Raw genomic sequence first — 17344 nt, 5'->3', positions numbered from 1 at the left:
AAAGATAGTCGTGGTTTGTTACAACAAATAATTAGTGTGGGTACAAATGGAGTCAACACCACCAAGTGATGCATAGCATAGCGCAGCCAAAGACATAGCTAATTCTATTTTAAAACTTCCCCCTTGGTTCTAAATTCTCATATAATTATTTGAACAAGATAAAAATATAGTTTTTAGGGTTTCTATCACAAATGATCCTTGAAATTGACCCACCCAATCAAGATGGTCCCTGAAATTGAAAATCGATCAATGTAGTCCCTGAAAACGGCTGTTGCAAATCAATGTGGTCATTCCGTCACAATTCCGTTAAAATTTCTGTTAAGTGCTAATGTGGCACATAAATGGGTCCCACAAATTTAATTAAATATTATTATGTGAATAAAAAATATTTAAATAATAAAAAACAATTGTTATTTTTTATAATTAAAAAAATAAAAAAAGAAGGAGGAGATGATTGAACACTGTTCATCATCTTCTTCCCCTCCTATTCACATAAATATTCACATAAATGATGACATTGGAAGGAGAAATCCCAGGCTTGAAATTGGCAAGCCAAGTGAGGAAGAAAGAGGACGGGCCGCCTAGAAAAACCGTGGTCAGATTGAGAGGGAGGTAGATGAAGAAGAATGTGACGGGTAGGATGGCGAGGAGTCTGGTGGTGCCCGGAGAAGTGAGCTTGCAGACGGTGTGAAAGTAGGATAGTGATGCCACAACCAAAATCCACACCATGAAAAAGTTTGGGATTTCTCCTTCCAATTTCATCATTTCTATGAATAGGAAGGGAAGAAGATGATGAACAGTGTTCAATCATCTCTTTCTTTTTTTCTTTTTTTTTTAAAGATTTTAATTATAAAAATAATAATTGTTTTTTATTATTTAAATATTTTTTATTCACATAATAATATTTAATTAAATTTGAGGGACCCATTTATGTGCCACATCGGCACTTAACAGAAATTTTAACGGAATTGTAACGGAAGAACCACATTAATTTGCAACAGCCATTTTCAGGGACTACATTGATCGATTTTCAATTTTAGAGACCATCTTGATTGGGTGGATCAATTTCGGGGACCATTTGTGATAAAAACCCTAGTTTTTATTTCACAACAAATGAGCAAATACCACTACAAGAAAACTGAGCAATAGTTACCAAGATTGGTAGTTGTTTGATTGTTTTTGGTGGCGTAAAAATGGTGTTATTAATGAAAGATATGTGGCTAAAGCTAACAAGTACCTAATAGCACACCATAATAGTGACTAATGCATTTTCTTTTTCCCGGTAAAATTCTAAATTCAATCCAACTCTAGCATTGCTATCATGAGAAGTGACAATGAGATTGCTTTATTTACAAAAAAAAAAAATTACAATTAGTTAAAGAGGACATAAAGCCTAACCTGGCCATGGTAGCAGCCATAACAAAACAAACCCTCCAATAACTAATATAAGATATAACAAGACCAACAAAAAAATAATTTATCTAAAATGATAGTATGAAAACCTTACATAATCACGATGATAATATGACAATATGAAATCAAAAAGAGAATCTCACCAAACAAGACTGGTAAAATATACTTTTTGTACCATTGACTACCTTTTTCTCATTGGTAACACATTATTATCCCGGCAATATCAACCAATTAGTCTTTATTGGTTCTTTTTTTTTTTGGTCAATAACCTTATATGGTTCACGGTTTCATTTATTTTTATTTTATTTTTAAAACGAAGACAATTTTCATTGCAATGAAAACTAGTACACGGCCCAAAAAGGACTGGGCAAACAACTATAGGAAAAGTAAAAGGCCCAAACAAAATGATAGCAACAACCCAAGATAAGATATAATGAGAGGCTCACACAAGTTTAGCTCGAAGGCAGCAAAAAATAGACAATAAAAAAACACTAATATCTTGCAACAAAGACCACATTGCCGCAGCCGTCACATCCTTGGAGGAAGCCAAACTCCGAACTGAGAAAGTAGACACCAGATCCAAGTCCCCTTCATGAACCCTTGCAAATATATACAAACAAAGTAACATATGGGAAGAAGGTGAGGCTAAGGGGTATGTAAAATACCCAACACTTGGCCTCGATGGAGATCCAGCATGCTGGTTGGGGGAAGGGAAGTGGATCTGATATCCAATTTCTGATTAGAGCCCCCCGATCCAAACACATGGTGGGATGGAAATGAAGTATCACAGCTAGGGAGGAGGGAGGAAGGGAAATAAAAGATAGAAAGCAGAAAAAGCAGGCGAAAAAAACGCCGAATAAAAGGCAAGAAGCCCGAATAGTTGAGACTCGGCTCAAGGAAAACTGAGATTATTCTTTCACATTTTGGTGGAGCAGTTATTGGCCTCTATTTGCTCGGGTTTTCATTTTACTATTTAACAAAACTTCTTTCTACATATTTTAATCTTCATTATTTGTTTTTCACACTTAGACCATCTTCAACCCTTGAGTTAAAACTTAAAAATTTTAACCCAAAAAATTTAGGTATTAACTTAGAAACGGTTTTTCTCCTCCAATCCTTCTGGGTTGAATTTTTAGCTCAAGATTATTAAAGAATGAATTTTCTTAAAGTAAATTAAAAAAAAATATATGTACACTATCCTAATTAAATTTTATGAACATTTTAACCGAAAAATATTTAGATTCCAATCAATATTAAAAAATCACTAAACAGACCATGGAACTCGTGAAACTCTATGAAAGAATATGAAATACATAAAAAAAAATTTAATTACTTTAGCCGTTGGATTTAAATTTGGACAATTATATCTTTCTTTTTTTTACCGTTGGATTTGATCATATTAGATCTTAGCGGTTGAATTCAATGAATTTATAAATATAAAACAAAAAAAAATACACATATAATGGTGGGCTACCCCCACTAACCCGGGGAAATTCTAGGCTAAATTTGCCTCACAAAAGAGTTTTTGGTTAAAACTCATATTTGTCCCAAGAGTTGGAGTAAGTTGGGGTAAATTTATAACCTAAAATTTGAGTTTTACTTCAAGAGTTGGAGATGGTCTTAGGCTTCACTATTTCGCCCCAACAATGACTATATCTCAAGTACCACTCTTGATTTATCTTTTTAATTCATATACATTAACATTGTGCGTGGTTTATGTATTTGGTTAATACTTTATTCGGTTAATTAATATGGTGTTATCTATAAAGGCATTCTAGGAGCTTGTTCTGCTTTGTAACCTTTATTATATATTGAAATTGAATAATTACAAATTAAGATACAATTGAAACAGAAAAACTAAAGAGACCAAGTAAATTAAGTGAAATGACCAGGTAATATAGAAATGTAATATGGTCCGAAAATTAAAAATGTTTTGCTAAAATTGTTGATCAATTTTGAACTGTAAGAGTAGCTAGCTAGCTGACTTCGGATATCTACACACTACATAAACTCCCAGAGCCATGACCAGAACAACCACCACCACCATCACAGCCGTCTTCTTGCTCAGCCTTGGCTTCAAAACTTTGCTTCTTAAACCAACTAAGTAGTCATTAGCTGACGCCCATGCAGCATTCACTCCGCCGTGCTGAGCTTCTTTTGGAATGGTTATGGAAAGAATTCCACGGGAAAACTTAGCGCGGATACCATTCGTTGTACAATGTTTAGAAATTTTGATCTCTTTACAGAAGCGGCTGGGTATAGCAGATGTAGTTTCTTCAACCCTAGGTTGCTTTCCGCTAATGGTTAGGATGCCCCAATTGTTGATTTGAACTCTAATATCTTGTCTTTTGAAACCTACATGCATGCATCAACAAGTAGAACAACGAGTACGCAAGAGAAGATGAAACGTAACTCGGTCTTTTGCCAAACTTATGCTGTTAGGCAATTGTCATGCTTACATCTCTCATGTACAAGAGTATATATTTAGACAGTAAATCTAGATTACACATTTAGCTAAAATTCTAAAGAACAACAATGTATAGCATACATTACTTACTAGCTAGAGAGACGTGCGCTAAGAAATATTTCAGAAAATTTAACAAGTGAATCCGAGTCACTTAAAAGATAATATATACTACACATTGATGTATGATAGAATGACTCAATATTTAGTCATGATCAATTTGATCTAGTAGTACCTGGTAAATGAACTTCAAGAATGTCATGTCCTTCCTCCTTGTTCCATTGGCAAAACGGTTCGAATTCCTCATAACATGTCTCATCCTTGGCCGCGGGTTTGGTTTCCATCGTAGAGCAGATGCTTAATTACTTGTTTTTTCTCTTTTCGGTGATCAGTTTCAACGAAATGTAATAAGAACATATGAAGGACTCTCTTTCTCTTATATTTATACATGATGTAAGGGTTGGTGACAAGCTAGCCTAAAAGTTTTCTTCTGGGTTTCCTTCCTAAAGAGAATGATTCGATCTCTTGATTTTTTTGTTTCCTTTTCCCAAGTTGAAGTTTTCTTGTTCCTGGATTGAGGTAATAATTTCTTCAACCTCAAGATATCAAGCATGTGCTAATACTTCCAGAGCACATCATCAGCTATAGGCTTTATATATAGAGTGTTGATGCACAAAACCGGAGGTCTTGGAACAACGTAAACCCGACCGTGAATCTGCATGAAATGTAAATGACACAAGATGTATCGTGGTTCACCCCAATGTTTGGGCTACGTCCACACTGTAGTTGATTCTGTTTCTCTGTAATTGTATGGATACAAGTGTTTGGGGGAAGTCCCCCGGAGGAGAAAGAAGAGAAGGGAGAGGAGAGCCTCGGTGGTGTGAGGTCTCTCTTGAATGTAATGATAGCTTCTCTTAGCCTTCTTAGGCTTGGCTCTTTTGCCTCTTTTAGAATGAGGGGAGGAGTCCCCTTTTATAGAATAAGGGGCTCCTCCTCTTTTACAAAGTATGGGCTTTAGTGTGAGGCCCAAATACAAGGCCCAAGGCCCAAATATACGAGGCCCAATATATGGTACCAACAGGAGTCCCCCAAGTCTTCAGTCAAGAGAGTCTTTTGGCTGGAGACTTCAAATCCAATCCATGTATGAGCCGAAGTGGCTAGATGTCTTGAACCAGTACTCAACCCAAGACAATGCTCAACATAAAGCAATATTCAGCTAGAGGTATCACACGTTACGAGACTGCTCGGCTGGAGGCGATGCTCGTTGCGAGGCTGCTCGGCTAGAGGCTATGCTCGCGGCGAGGCGTTTGCTTGGCTGGAAGCGATGCTCGTTGCGAGGCGGCTCGGCTAGAGGCTATGCTCGCTGCGAGGCGGCTCGGCTCGTGGTATTCCTCATTGCAAGTATCTACTTTATGTCAACATGCACTTAGTATGAGTTGATTCTCGACATGACTCGGGTCTGCTTGTCGGGTTCACATATTGGGTCTATGTGTCGGATCCGCGGATCGGGTCCGCAAGTCGGGTCTTTGAATCGGGGCCATACGTAGGGGCATCGAGTTGGGACTATCTGTAGGGTCATCGAGTTGGGTCCAGGCACATAGGTATCCCAATAAGTGAATGTCCGAGCAAGTGGATGTCCGGTCAGACAAGAGATCACCACAAGCACGTGGCTCATCAGTCTATAAGTTGGTAGACCTCGTTAATCAGCAACAATGTTGATCAGTGGACCTAGTTGCTCAATAATTCCTGACAATAAATGATAGTATAAGTACGACCGTATAATGAATAAATCAAATTGACAAAGTTTGTTAAGGCAAAATATTGTACTATGTTCTTCTATAAATAAATAATTTATTCAGTCGTGTGGTAAATGATTTGTATCATATATCAACAATATATTAGGTATTGCCTAAATGTGTGTGTATATATATATAATCATGAATAAATGATTTATTTAGTTGTTTGATAAATCACATGTTGTATAAATCAATAACGTGGTATTAATCATGTAATATCAGAAATAATAATCATATTATTTAATCATGGTTCATCATGATATAAAAATAATATAATCATTATTTTATAATAATTATAATTATCATGACGTAAAAATAATAAAATATTTAAAGGAAAAGAATCTTATCCCTTTTTTGTTTTCGGTGGAGATAGTGGGTGGAGACAATGGGTCATTCATGGTTTCCTTTCTGAAAAGGAAAATATTTGGCAATGATTCCTTTTGCCAGTAGTGCCTCCATCTCTCATCATTTCTCACTGCCTCTGTGAATGGGATTTTTCCTGAAACTTTTTTTTTTTCTGTTTAGGTAGCACAGATCCAGGGAAAGGCCCAGTGGCACCGTGGTTCTCGTCTGAGGCTCGGAAACTGATCTGAGGCCAGGGAAAGGTCCAGTGACTTGTGCTGTAGATGAGGAACTCGCAACTTGGTCATCCAACGACAGGGTTGGGGTTGGCATTGAATCATGCCCCGTCTCTTGGCCTAGATCCCTCGAAGCATCTTTCATGGGCACCTCATCGGCTACGGTCTGGATCCTTATCAGTCTCTGCTCCGTCGGAGACCACCACCTCGTCATTGAGATGTGGGGCTTGCGCGGCAGCAAGAAATAGACAGATGAACTCACAGTACGCCCGTGCCTACCTGGAGCCTCTCGGATCCGGATGCCTAGCCGTCAGCAGCATCACCGGCGTTGAGCTCGGTACAGCAGCCGATGAGGTTGAGGCCGGGCTCGGCCATCAGGTGGTCGAAAAACGTAAGTTGAAGTCGCTGGGAACGGAAGATACATCATGGGCTCCAATTGCGACGAGTCGCGGAGTCAGGTGGTGGTCCAACATTCCGCTGGAAGCGACAGGTAGGACTGGCAGCGGAGCTCCGCTGTTTTGTTGAGCTGATATGAGTAGTAGTTCAAAGCTTTCGTGATCTGGGTTAGGTAAATGAAGCCCAATTCTACAGCGAGGGGAGCTCGTCGATCGTCTAAGCCTTCACAGGTGGTGTGCTGTCGTCGGGATACACCTCGTTTTCCCTTCTTCTGCGTTGGGATCTTCGACATCCCTTTGTCTTGGAGGAGAAAGAGAGAAAATGAGGTGTTTTCGCATGAGCTTTTTGTAATTTTGATGTTACTTTTACAAGAACAGAGAGGGAGGTGTAAGAGCAGGTGTTGGAATTTGGATGTTTTCTGTTTCTGGGTTTTTGCAGATTCAAGGTGGAAATGAAAAATTGAAAAAGAACCGACATAACTTTTCGTGTCGTTTCCCACAGACGGCGCCAAATGTTGATGCACAAAACCGGAGGTCTTGGAACAACGTAAACCCGACCGTGAATCTGCATGAAATGTAAATGACACAAGATGTATCGTGGTTCACCCCAATGTTTGGGCTACGTCCACACTGTAGTTGACTCTGTTTCTCTGTAATTGTATGGATACAAGTGTTTGGGGGAAGTCCCCCGGAGGAGAAAGAAGAGAAGGGAGAGGAGAGCCTCGGTGGTGTGAGGTCTCTCCTGAATGTAATGATAGCTTCTCTTAGCCTTCTTAGGCTTGGCTCTTTTGCCTCTTTTAGAATGAGGGGAGGAGTCCCCTTTTATAGAATAAGGGGCTCCTCCTCTTTTACAAAGTATGGGCTTTAGTGTGAGGCCCAAATACAAGGCCCAAGGCCCAAATATACGAGGCCCAATATATGGTACCAACATAGAGAACTGTGAAAAAGGGTTGTTTAGATATCTGCTATCTGTTGATCACAACTGCATGAACTTTTGGCAACAAAGAAGCAAAGCGTCTAATTGCCATCAACAATCTTCGTTGTATAGTCGTTCATTTTCTCATCACCATTTAAGAAATTAATCAAATTAGAGATCATTAAGTCATTATCAAATAAATGAACGATTCTTAATGATTAAGTTAATTTTTTTGCGGAAGATACACCTTAAATTATGATCTAAGAAATTAACCATTTGTGATGTGTGCGATGAAAATTCACTACACAATTGGAATGAGGAAAGGGAGCTCATTAACTTTTTTTTAAGGTAATAAGAGGAAATGATCAGTGGTTCTTTCAAGAAATTAAACTCGTTAAAATTATAATCATGATTATCGTAGCGAAATAGTTAGGTGGATTATACATGCATCGTTAAAATTATAATCATAATTACAGGGCTGGTCAATGCGGAGAAGGGTTCCTGGTTTGAACTTTGAACTCTCCCGTTGTTGAACCACATGTTGGGGGCAGAAAAAAATGAATAATTTGTTGGGTGTAAGTAGAGTATAAAGTGTTATAATGGGTGTGAACAATAACTGGCTCTAATCTTAAACTTATGATACTTCTGGTCATAAGTTTTCTTAAATAACTGGCCCTAAGAATTTATTACTTGGAATGGGATCTAAGTTTTTTTTGTGTTACCTTAATTTATGTGCAAAACATACAACGTTTGTGATATGAAATGTTTAAGTTCGTCTTGTAAATTGTACAGCCTTTTTATGTCATCTGAATTGAATTTATATGAAAACCAAGTAGCTGTGTCTTATTCATGCAATTACACCTAATGCATTCAGTTCCCGCCGCAACGCGCGGGCGTATTTTCTAGTTAATACTAGGATTATGGTAAAATATATAGTGACATATCGACTCATCAGTACATAAGCCCTAAATTAACAAGTTCACATCTTTAGCCAAGGCAGCTATCCTAGAATGATAAGTCTGCATGATGGTAAAAATATGACCCGGCTCTTCTAAAGCTATATTGTTGTTGGCTAGCTGGGCTTCAGACTCCTCCACTTCGTGGTTTACTTTCTTCACTTCCTCGATCTTCTTGTATAGCTTGCTCGAGAGAGTCATCTGCTCAGCCTTCAGAGCCGAAAGTTGTTCCTCCAGTTTTTGGATCTCGGCAACTACCACTATTATCCGATCCTCCATGGATGAGCCCTCCTCCACTAGCTGCTGCAGAGTAATGGAGGTCCGAATGTGCTTCTCCTTGTAACACCTCACCATGTTGGCTTGCCTCTCGGCCTTAACATGTTGATCCCTCAAGGCCCTTAGATTTTCAAAGAAGGAAACGAAGGACTCATATTGCACCTTAGTCATATGTTGGGCTTGGTATAATTTAGTGAGAGCTATCTCAGCATCTTGAAGAGCCTTAAGGCTAAAGAAGGCAGAAAAGTCCCTTTGCATCCATTCTTTGAAGATCCTGCGCTGATCTTGAAGATGTTGAGGCTCAGAAGGGCGCCTTGTGGATCTCAGCTTTATCATAATTTGCCCGAACTCTCTAAGTATGTGCTTTCTGCTAGTTTATTATTACGAAAACATGTTACGAAGGAAATATATATATAGCGCGGGCATTTTATGGTACATAGTAGTTTTCCAAAATTTCATATGACCTTTCCTTATTCCTTGAAGTGTTGATCATTTACAGGTTTCTTGTAGGCTTGGTCGGTTTACAAAAATCGAGAATGTTCTTTAGTTTGTCTAGCATCTTAACCTTTATATCTTGCTTAATTTATGTCTTTGCATTTCTTTAAAACAAGGCATGCACAAAATCTTAGCTAGCTGATGCCTTTCTAACTTTTTTGGAGTTCAATAAAAGTGTATTCAGCTTCAAGGGAGCTGACAATTGGATCGATCATTATTTCCAATGTGTACGTATTTGCAATCCTAAGCATGTATGTCCGTTAAATACAGGCTTTATTTCTAAACTTCCTCCTTAAGACTTTTTTGGTATATACAAGACTCTGGCTGCAAAAGTATATGCTCTCAAACGCTAGCTACAAACCCTTTGCTCTGCTTAGTAATACATAGATGAAAAGATAGTCGCAGTTTGTTACAACAAATAATCAATGTGGGTACAAATGGAGTTAACACCAAGAAGTGATGCATAGCATAGCGGAGCCAAAGACATAGCTAATTCCATTTTTAAACTTCCCCCTTGGTTCTAAATTCTCATATAATTATTTGAACAAGATAAAAATATAGTTTTTATTTCACAACAAATGTGCAAATACCACTACAAGAAAAATGTGACAGCCCGTTCCGAAATAAATTTTTTTTGTAGCTTAATTCTGTTGATGTTGAATCTCAAATTTTATTGTTCATAATGTCAAATTTTATTGTTCACTGTGACTTTCCTGTGCAAAATTAAAATGTTAAAATTAAATATCTTATTTTTAAAAGAAATTGTGATCTGATATATTTTACATTTTGGCTAGAATTCTAAGAAGCGGTAACATGAGTTAGGGTCATAGTGAATACGATGCGTGCATGTTTAACCCCCTTTTTTTGCACCTGGCCCTGTTATGTATGCCCAAAAGTATGGAAGGTTACAGGGCTGGTCAATGCGGAGAAGGGTTCCTAACTTTGAACTCTCCCGTTGTTGAACCACATGTTGGGGGGCGGAAAAAAATGAATAATTTGTTGGGTGTAAGTAGAGTATAAGATGTTATAATGGGTGTGAACAATAACTGGCTCTATAATCTTAAACTTATGATACTTCTGGTCATAAGTTTTTGTAAATAATTGGTCTTGAGAATTTATTACTTGGAATGGGATCTTAGTTTTTTTGTGTTACCTTCATTTATGTGCAAAACATACAACTTTTGTGATCTAAAATGTTTAAGTCCGTGTTATAAATTGTACAGCCTCTTTATGTCAGCTGAATTGAATTTATATGAAAGCCAAGTAGCTGTGTCTTATTCATGGAGTTACACATGATGCATTCAGTTCCCGCCGCAACGCGCGGGCGTATTTTCTAGTTAATACTAGGATTACGGTAAAATATATAGTAACATATCGACTCATCAGTACATAAGCCCTAAATTAACAAGTTTACATCTTTAGCCAAGGCAGCTATCCTAGAATGATAAGTTTGCATGATGGTAAAAATGCGACCCGGCTCTTCTAAAGCTATATTGATGTTGGCTAGTTGGGCTTCAGACTCCTCCACTTCGTGGTTTACTTTCTTCACTTCCTCGAGCTTCTTGTATAGCTTGCTCGAGAGAGTCATCTGCTCAGCCTTCAGAGCCAAAAGTTGTTCCTCCAATTTTTGGATCTCGGCAACTACCACTATTATCCGATCCTCCATGGACGAGCCCTCATCCACCAGCTGCTGCAGAGTAATGGAGGTCCGAATGTGCTTCTCCTTGTAGCACCTCACCATGTTGGCTTGCCTCTCGGCCTTAACATGTTGATCCCTCAAGGCCCTTAGATTTTCAAAGAAAGAAACGAAGGACTCATATTGCACCTTAGTCATCTGCTGAGCTTGGTATAATTTAGTGAGAGCTATCTCAGCATCTTGAAGAGCCTTAAGGCTAAAGAAGGCAGAAAAGTCCCTTTGCATCCATTCTCTGAAGATCCTGCGCTGATCTTGAAGATGTTGAGGCTCAGAAGGGCGCCTTGTGGATCTCAGCTTCGTCATAATTTGCCCGAACTCTCTAACTAGTTCAGGCAAAGAGGTCGTGGCTGGAAGAGAAGCCAAAGGAGAAGGCGTCATGCCAGCGTAATCAAAAGCAGGAGCAGCAGGGTCAACATGGGTAACCTCAGCAGGAGCAGGATGAAAGGATTCAGCAGCTGCAACCCTTTGAGGCCAAGGGATTGAAATCCCTGAAACTTCAGTAGCTCGAGAAGGTCGATGAGACCACCCCGAGCCCTCACTAGTGGCCTATTAAAACACAGAGAAGACAAATTAATGGAGCAATCTTGACCCAAATTAGGAAAAGACGAGATTGCGAGTATGTTTGTACCTGAGAAGGGCATTGTGCTTTGGGAGGAGGATGTGGTGTTGTAGCTGGTCTAGATTGGGGCCTCCCATCGGGCTCAGAATCAGAAGATTCTACAACAGAAGATCTTGCCCGATGAAGAGAAGGTCTTGCCTGACGAAGAGCCATGGTCCCTGCTTCTGTCTCATATTCACTGTTGGAATCCATGTGAAAATCAGTCAGCTAGCTGCTTTTTTAGGTTTTTGGATCTGTCATAGGCATATAAAATATATAGCTTGATCATTTATAGGTTTCTTGTAGGCTTGGTCGATCTACAAAATCAAGAATGTTCTTTACTTTGTCTAACATCCTAACCTTTATATCTTGCTTAATTTCTGTCTTTGCATTTCTTTAAAACAAGGCATGCACAAAATCTTAGCTAGCTGATGCCCTTCTAACTTTTTTGTATTAGATTTTTAAAGTATTTCAAATTACAAATCATTTTACTTCCTAACAATTATGGTTGTTAATAGCTATATCGTCATTTCTTGTATTTGTCTATCTTTGGTTTGCTTTTAATTTGCAATATATGTGGGGGAGTGTAGGAAATATGTTTTGCAAATTAAAATATTTTTATCCCACAATATTACGATTATTAAATTGGTTATGTGCAAACCGTTAAATGGGTTTAATTTACTTTATTTTCAGTTTTGGTTGGTTACCATGGGGTGGTGTGGGAGTAAGGTACTTAAAAAAAAAGCACCCATGAAAAAAAGCTGTAAGGGTTTTAGGTGTTTGGTAAACTGAAAAAAAAGGGCTTATTTTGGAAGTTGCTGTGAGAATAAGCTGAAATCAAAGGAAAAAGCTGAAGCTGCTATTTGCAGCTTTGGAAAACTGGCTTTTTTTCAAAGCACACGGAGCTACAGTGCTCCTTTAATGAAAAGACCAACTATCAGACTGTTTTTTTTTCCAAAAGCACTTTTACCAAAAAGTTTACCAAACACTCTGCTGATTTATTTTACAGCCGCTTATTCTCACATCACAGCCGCTTATTTTCACATCACAACCGCTTATTCTCACAACAGTTTTTTTTCAAAGCAGAGCAATACCAAACCAGCCCTATATCAATCTTATTATTGTTGCCTTTATATGCTTTTACTCTTGATTTATGATAAGAAATTTATCCTTCCGTTTTGTTTTGAACAATTAAGTTACCTAATTTTTAATATATATTACTAGCTATATAATTATAATATCTATATTCTATTAAGAGAGGGGTGTGATATCCACACACCCCATTTTACTTCTCACACACCTTTTTAATTTTTGGCTATCGGATCGGATGAATTGAAGAAGATCAACGAACATAAATTATCAAGGGGTGTGTGAGAAGTAGAATGGGGTGTGAGGATAGCACACCCCTTAAAAGAAGAGGGTTTGTCAACTTTTTGCCCTCTTTTCTTTCAATTTTGCCCTCACTTTTGAATCCACAATGTTGACATGATGAGGGCAAAATAGTAATTTTGTATCTTTTGAACATTTTCCCTTTTTTTCCTATTTTCCCCTTACTTTTGATACACAATATTTACATAAGGAGGGCAAAATAGTAATTTTATATCAAAATATTTACATAAGATAAAAATATGCACTTATTAAGAGAAATTGTCCCACCATCATTTTTTCATATAGGTAAGGTAAGTGAAATCATGATGTTTTTTGGATAGTTTGAATGAACTGAAACATTTGCGCTTGAGGAGAACGTGGAAGAAGGTGGACAGTTGCTCACACACATAAACTTTCTGCTAGTTTATTATTACAAAAACATGTTACGAAGGAAATATATATATATATAGCGCGGACATTTTATGGTACAGAGTAGTTTTCCAAAATTTCATATGACCTTTCCTTATTCCTTGAAGTGTTGATCATTTACAGGTTTCTTGTAGGCTTGGTCGATTTACAAAAATCGAGAATGTTCTTTAGTTTGTCTAGCATCTTAACCTTTGTATCTTGCTTAATTTATGTCTTTGCATTTCTTTAAAACAAGTCATTATTTCCAATGTGTACGTATTTGCAATCCTAAGCATGTATGTCCGTTAAATACAGGCTCTATTTCTAAACTTCCTCCTTAAGACTTTTTGGTATATACAAGACTGGCTGCAAAAGTATATGCTCTCAAACGCTAGCTACAAACCCCTTGCTCTCCTTAGTAATACATAGATGCAAAGACAGTCGCAGTTTGTCACAACAAATAATCGATGTGGGTACAAATGGAGTTAACACCAACAAGTGATGCATAGCATGGCGGAGCCAAAGACATAGCTAATTCCATTTTTAAACTCGTTAAAATGGAGATAACCATTTGTGATGTGTGCGATGAAGTTAACTACGCAATTGGAATAAGGAAAGGGAGCTAATTAACTTTTTTTTAAGGTAATAAGAGGAAATGATCAGTGGTTCTTTCAAGAAATTAAACTCGTTAAAATTATAATCATGATTATCGTAGCGAAATAGTTAGGTGGATTATACATGCATTGTACAACCAACTTCATTGCATTTTCATCAACAAAGTTTACATCCAAACAAATTGATGAAAATACTCAACCAACGTCCACCCCAAGTCATACCATCAATTCCCTTGGTAACTACCAACTAGTGAGTTAATACTTACAATCCAAATAACATCTGCCAGCAACGAAACATCACTAAAACGAGAACCTGCCAAACTCTTCGTCTTCATCTTCATCTATACCTTCCTCGTCTTCAGAAAAAACCTCATCTTCCTCTTCGACTTCATCTTCCTCATCCTCATCCATCATGGCATTACCCCTCTCATCTTTGTCCTTCAAACCAGTGCTCAAGACCACAGTTTCTCCCCTGGATTTCTCCATATCCTTCCTCAACTTCTCCATGTTCTCCTTTCTGTGTTCCTCCTCTAATCGTTGCTTCTCTGCCCGTCTCTTGTCCATATCAGCCCTACACAAACAATAAGAAGCGCCTAATTATGAAAACTAAATCAAATATATACATAATTTTGACCTATATCATAAACATATTCCCACTGTGGCATTGTAGCATAAAGTGAAGGTAGGTTCGTGAAGTTCATGCATTACTTATAGGTTTCCATGTACTCGTCAGCACTTGCTTCAATGGCGTTAAAGAAATCCTTCATTCCAGCACCACTAACCGCAGACACTCCAACAGACTGCAAGTTCTTATAGAATTCATCCAACACAAGGGAGAGGCTCTGAGCCAAATTTGAAGAGTATGAACTATCTGCACTCACTGCTGCTTGAAATGTCTCAAAATCCTCCATCCACTGTATGAACACAGCAGTTTTCAGGACTGGAACTACAATTCTTCCATATAAATTTTCAATTATTTCCATCCAGCTACTAAAATCGCGGGCATATTAAAATGGTATTCCAACACTTGAATCATAACAAGGTTGAACAGAGCTATTCTACAAGAAAAATGGCATAATATAATACCAGAGATTGTTTTATGCTCTGCTCCCTGTCACTACTGAGTTTTGCATGACAGAATGCCCCCTAAAAGCGTTGTTCCACAATCTATACATTCGTTTAATATTAAACTTGAATAACTATAAACCACCTGAGTTTGTAACAGATTCTACCACTAGGGCCGAGCAATATATTCCTGAAACCATCTACTGCTTATATAGTGGGCAGCTGGCTTAATTTATGGTTTACCCTAACAGCTTGCAGATCCACCATACTCAAGCACTTCAACGATGTGAGTATGTCATTAAGGTGCTTATGTATATGTCTAATCAGTCTATGTCTGCATGCTATCTCCTGCCTGCATTCACACACAACTGCAACTGCAAAACATACCTCCAAAGCAAATTGATGTTGAGCAACGTCAATTTTGTTGAATGCCAACACAAGGGGCAGCCTTGTCTTGTAAAGAATACTACAAGCATACAGCATATTGCTCATAAAAGTGACAGGGCTAGCTGAACGAGGCGTATCTACCACATAAGCGATTACAGTGGGAAACGTTGAAGCAAATGCTTCTGTGATGATAGCACCAGAAGCAGACCAAGTGAATATCTCAATCTGACCAGGAGTATCCACAAGAACATAATCAAGCTGATCCGCTCGCTTTTCAATGACTGAGACAACCTGAAATTAAAGATCATGATGATAATTTCATTCTTAATAAATGAGAAAAAAGAATGAAGCAAATAAGACAAAGCATGAGATACAAAAACCACTTAAGAACTTAGTCATATAGATCCAACCAAAATCGCCATGTACTTGGAAACAAATTGAACAAGTAGAACCAGTACTCAGCCCAACGATGCAATACATTATACAAAGTTATTGAATGAAATCACCAAAATTACAATCTGACGTACTATGCATGTGATACAAAACTCTTCCGAATGCTTATGAAGATGAGTTGATAGTAAAAAAAAAGGGCGCCATATCCCATTTACGGTGCGTTCCAAACGCTCAAGTGAACAAAATGACTTGAGGCAAAGATTCAAAAGCAAGTACCTCATCAAACTTGGTAGCAAACAAGTTGAGTGAAGTCAAAATCCCACCATTTGGTCCAAGATTGAACTGTTTCATCACCTCCTTGTACCGAACAGTATCCCGTATGTCAATGTTCGCACCAAACGGGAGAGTCATCACAGCTGGGTCGAGATTCATCACGTATCCACGAATGTTGGATTCATGTGTGTGCGAAACCAACCGATGCATAAAGGTTGTCTTACCGCTTCCTAATCAAAACACACAACACATTTCAATCGCTTGAACGAGTAGTCACATAATAACACAATTATTCACCAAACTAGGAACCAAAATGAATCAAGTAAAACAACCTAATTCAATGAAGTTACCTGCCATGCCGACAACGATTACAATAACCGGTTTTCTCTTGAAGTTAGACACTGATGCCTGCCCTGAACCGGATGATGATTCCTCAAATCGTAGTTTCTTCATTGAGTTAGTAAGCTCCTCATCTTCTCTCCCCTCATTCTTCTGAGCAAAATCAAACACACTAAAGCTTAATCAAAATTCAAGCAAAAAACCAATAAAGCTAAGAACTTGACAAACAAAACCCTAGTGCGCGAATGAGAGAAAGTGAGAGAGAGAGTAACTTAACGGCGGATGAGTTTTCCGAGTCCATGGGAGCTGGCGTGCCACTTCCTTCCCGCAATTTGATATTGATTTTCTGGGAATCGGAATGAATTTCTATTGGGTGAAGGAGAGTTGCTGGGTTTCTCTGATGGTCGGAAGTAGAGCTGCGACGCTGTGAGCTCCGGCGGAACTGTGGGGTTTATGGGAGGTTCAGGGATTTATCGGCTGAAATGGAGTGAAAAGTCTTGAAATTTGGGAACTTTTTCACCCGTATTTCACGCAAATTCTGAAACCCTACGTATTTTATTATTCTGTACGACGTCGTAGGGGCTCGAAATTATTTGCCAGAGTTGCACAAACGCCCTTCTGAAGTCCGAAGTAGTAAAATTTTGATAATTTACCACCCAATAATTTTTTGATAATTTACCACCCGAACTCATGTTTTACTATGCGTGTACCACTTCATTATTTTTTAAAAAAAATTAGTTAAAAAAATGTATCATCTGAAATACAAAAATAATTTTTCCGGTTAAGTACATATGGATGACGAACGAGAAATCAATTAATAACATTCGTGAGTGGAAGATTTCAGAACGGATATTGCAATGTGCTTAAAACACGAGATGACACATTTTAATATCTTATGTTTTTATACAAGTAAA

The 17344-nt window shown here is 38.1% G+C and overlaps 3 protein-coding genes across 5 annotated transcripts in view; all 3 read right to left on the bottom strand.

Moving 5' to 3' along the window:
- Positions 1-11874, bottom strand: part of LOC126600070 (uncharacterized) — a 22086-nt gene extending 10212 nt beyond the window's left edge. The window contains exons 1-3 of one of the 3 annotated variants that reach the window (XM_050266591.1): positions 11614-11874; positions 11115-11531; positions 8865-8956 (exon numbers count right to left, since the gene is read on the bottom strand). In XM_050266591.1, coding sequence (XP_050122548.1) covers positions 8865-8956; positions 11115-11531; positions 11614-11796 — 692 coding nt within the window. In that variant the 5' untranslated portion in view covers positions 11797-11874. Of the gene's footprint in view, positions 1-8378; positions 8957-10536; positions 11532-11613 lie in introns of those variants that run through there. The other 2 variants (XM_050266590.1, XM_050266589.1) reach the window with 2 other exon arrangements.
- On the bottom strand, positions 3196-4270 carry LOC126600075 (15.7 kDa heat shock protein, peroxisomal-like). The gene is made up of 2 exons (XM_050266594.1): positions 4113-4270; positions 3196-3768 (listed from the first exon to the last, which is right to left on the bottom strand). The coding sequence occupies exons 1-2, from the start codon at positions 4219-4221 to the stop codon at positions 3386-3388; spliced, it is 492 nt and encodes a 163-aa protein (XP_050122551.1). The 5' UTR covers positions 4222-4270; the 3' UTR covers positions 3196-3385.
- A 2151-nt stretch (positions 11875-14025) lies between the features above and the next one.
- Positions 14026-16952, bottom strand: LOC126600069 (GPN-loop GTPase QQT2-like). Its single transcript, XM_050266588.1, has 6 exons — positions 16703-16952; positions 16442-16602; positions 16095-16321; positions 15426-15716; positions 14682-14887; positions 14026-14544 (listed from the first exon to the last, which is right to left on the bottom strand). The coding sequence occupies exons 1-6, from the start codon at positions 16729-16731 to the stop codon at positions 14274-14276; spliced, it is 1185 nt and encodes a 394-aa protein (XP_050122545.1). The 5' UTR covers positions 16732-16952; the 3' UTR covers positions 14026-14273.
- Between the last annotated feature and the right edge of the window lie 392 nt (positions 16953-17344).

The sequence above is a fragment of the Malus sylvestris genome, chromosome 14, assembly GCF_916048215.2.
Source record: "Malus sylvestris chromosome 14, drMalSylv7.2, whole genome shotgun sequence".
Lineage (NCBI taxonomy): Eukaryota > Viridiplantae > Streptophyta > Magnoliopsida > Rosales > Rosaceae > Malus > Malus sylvestris.
Note: the sequence above shows the minus strand (reverse complement) of the source record. Positions and strands in the feature narration are given on the sequence as shown.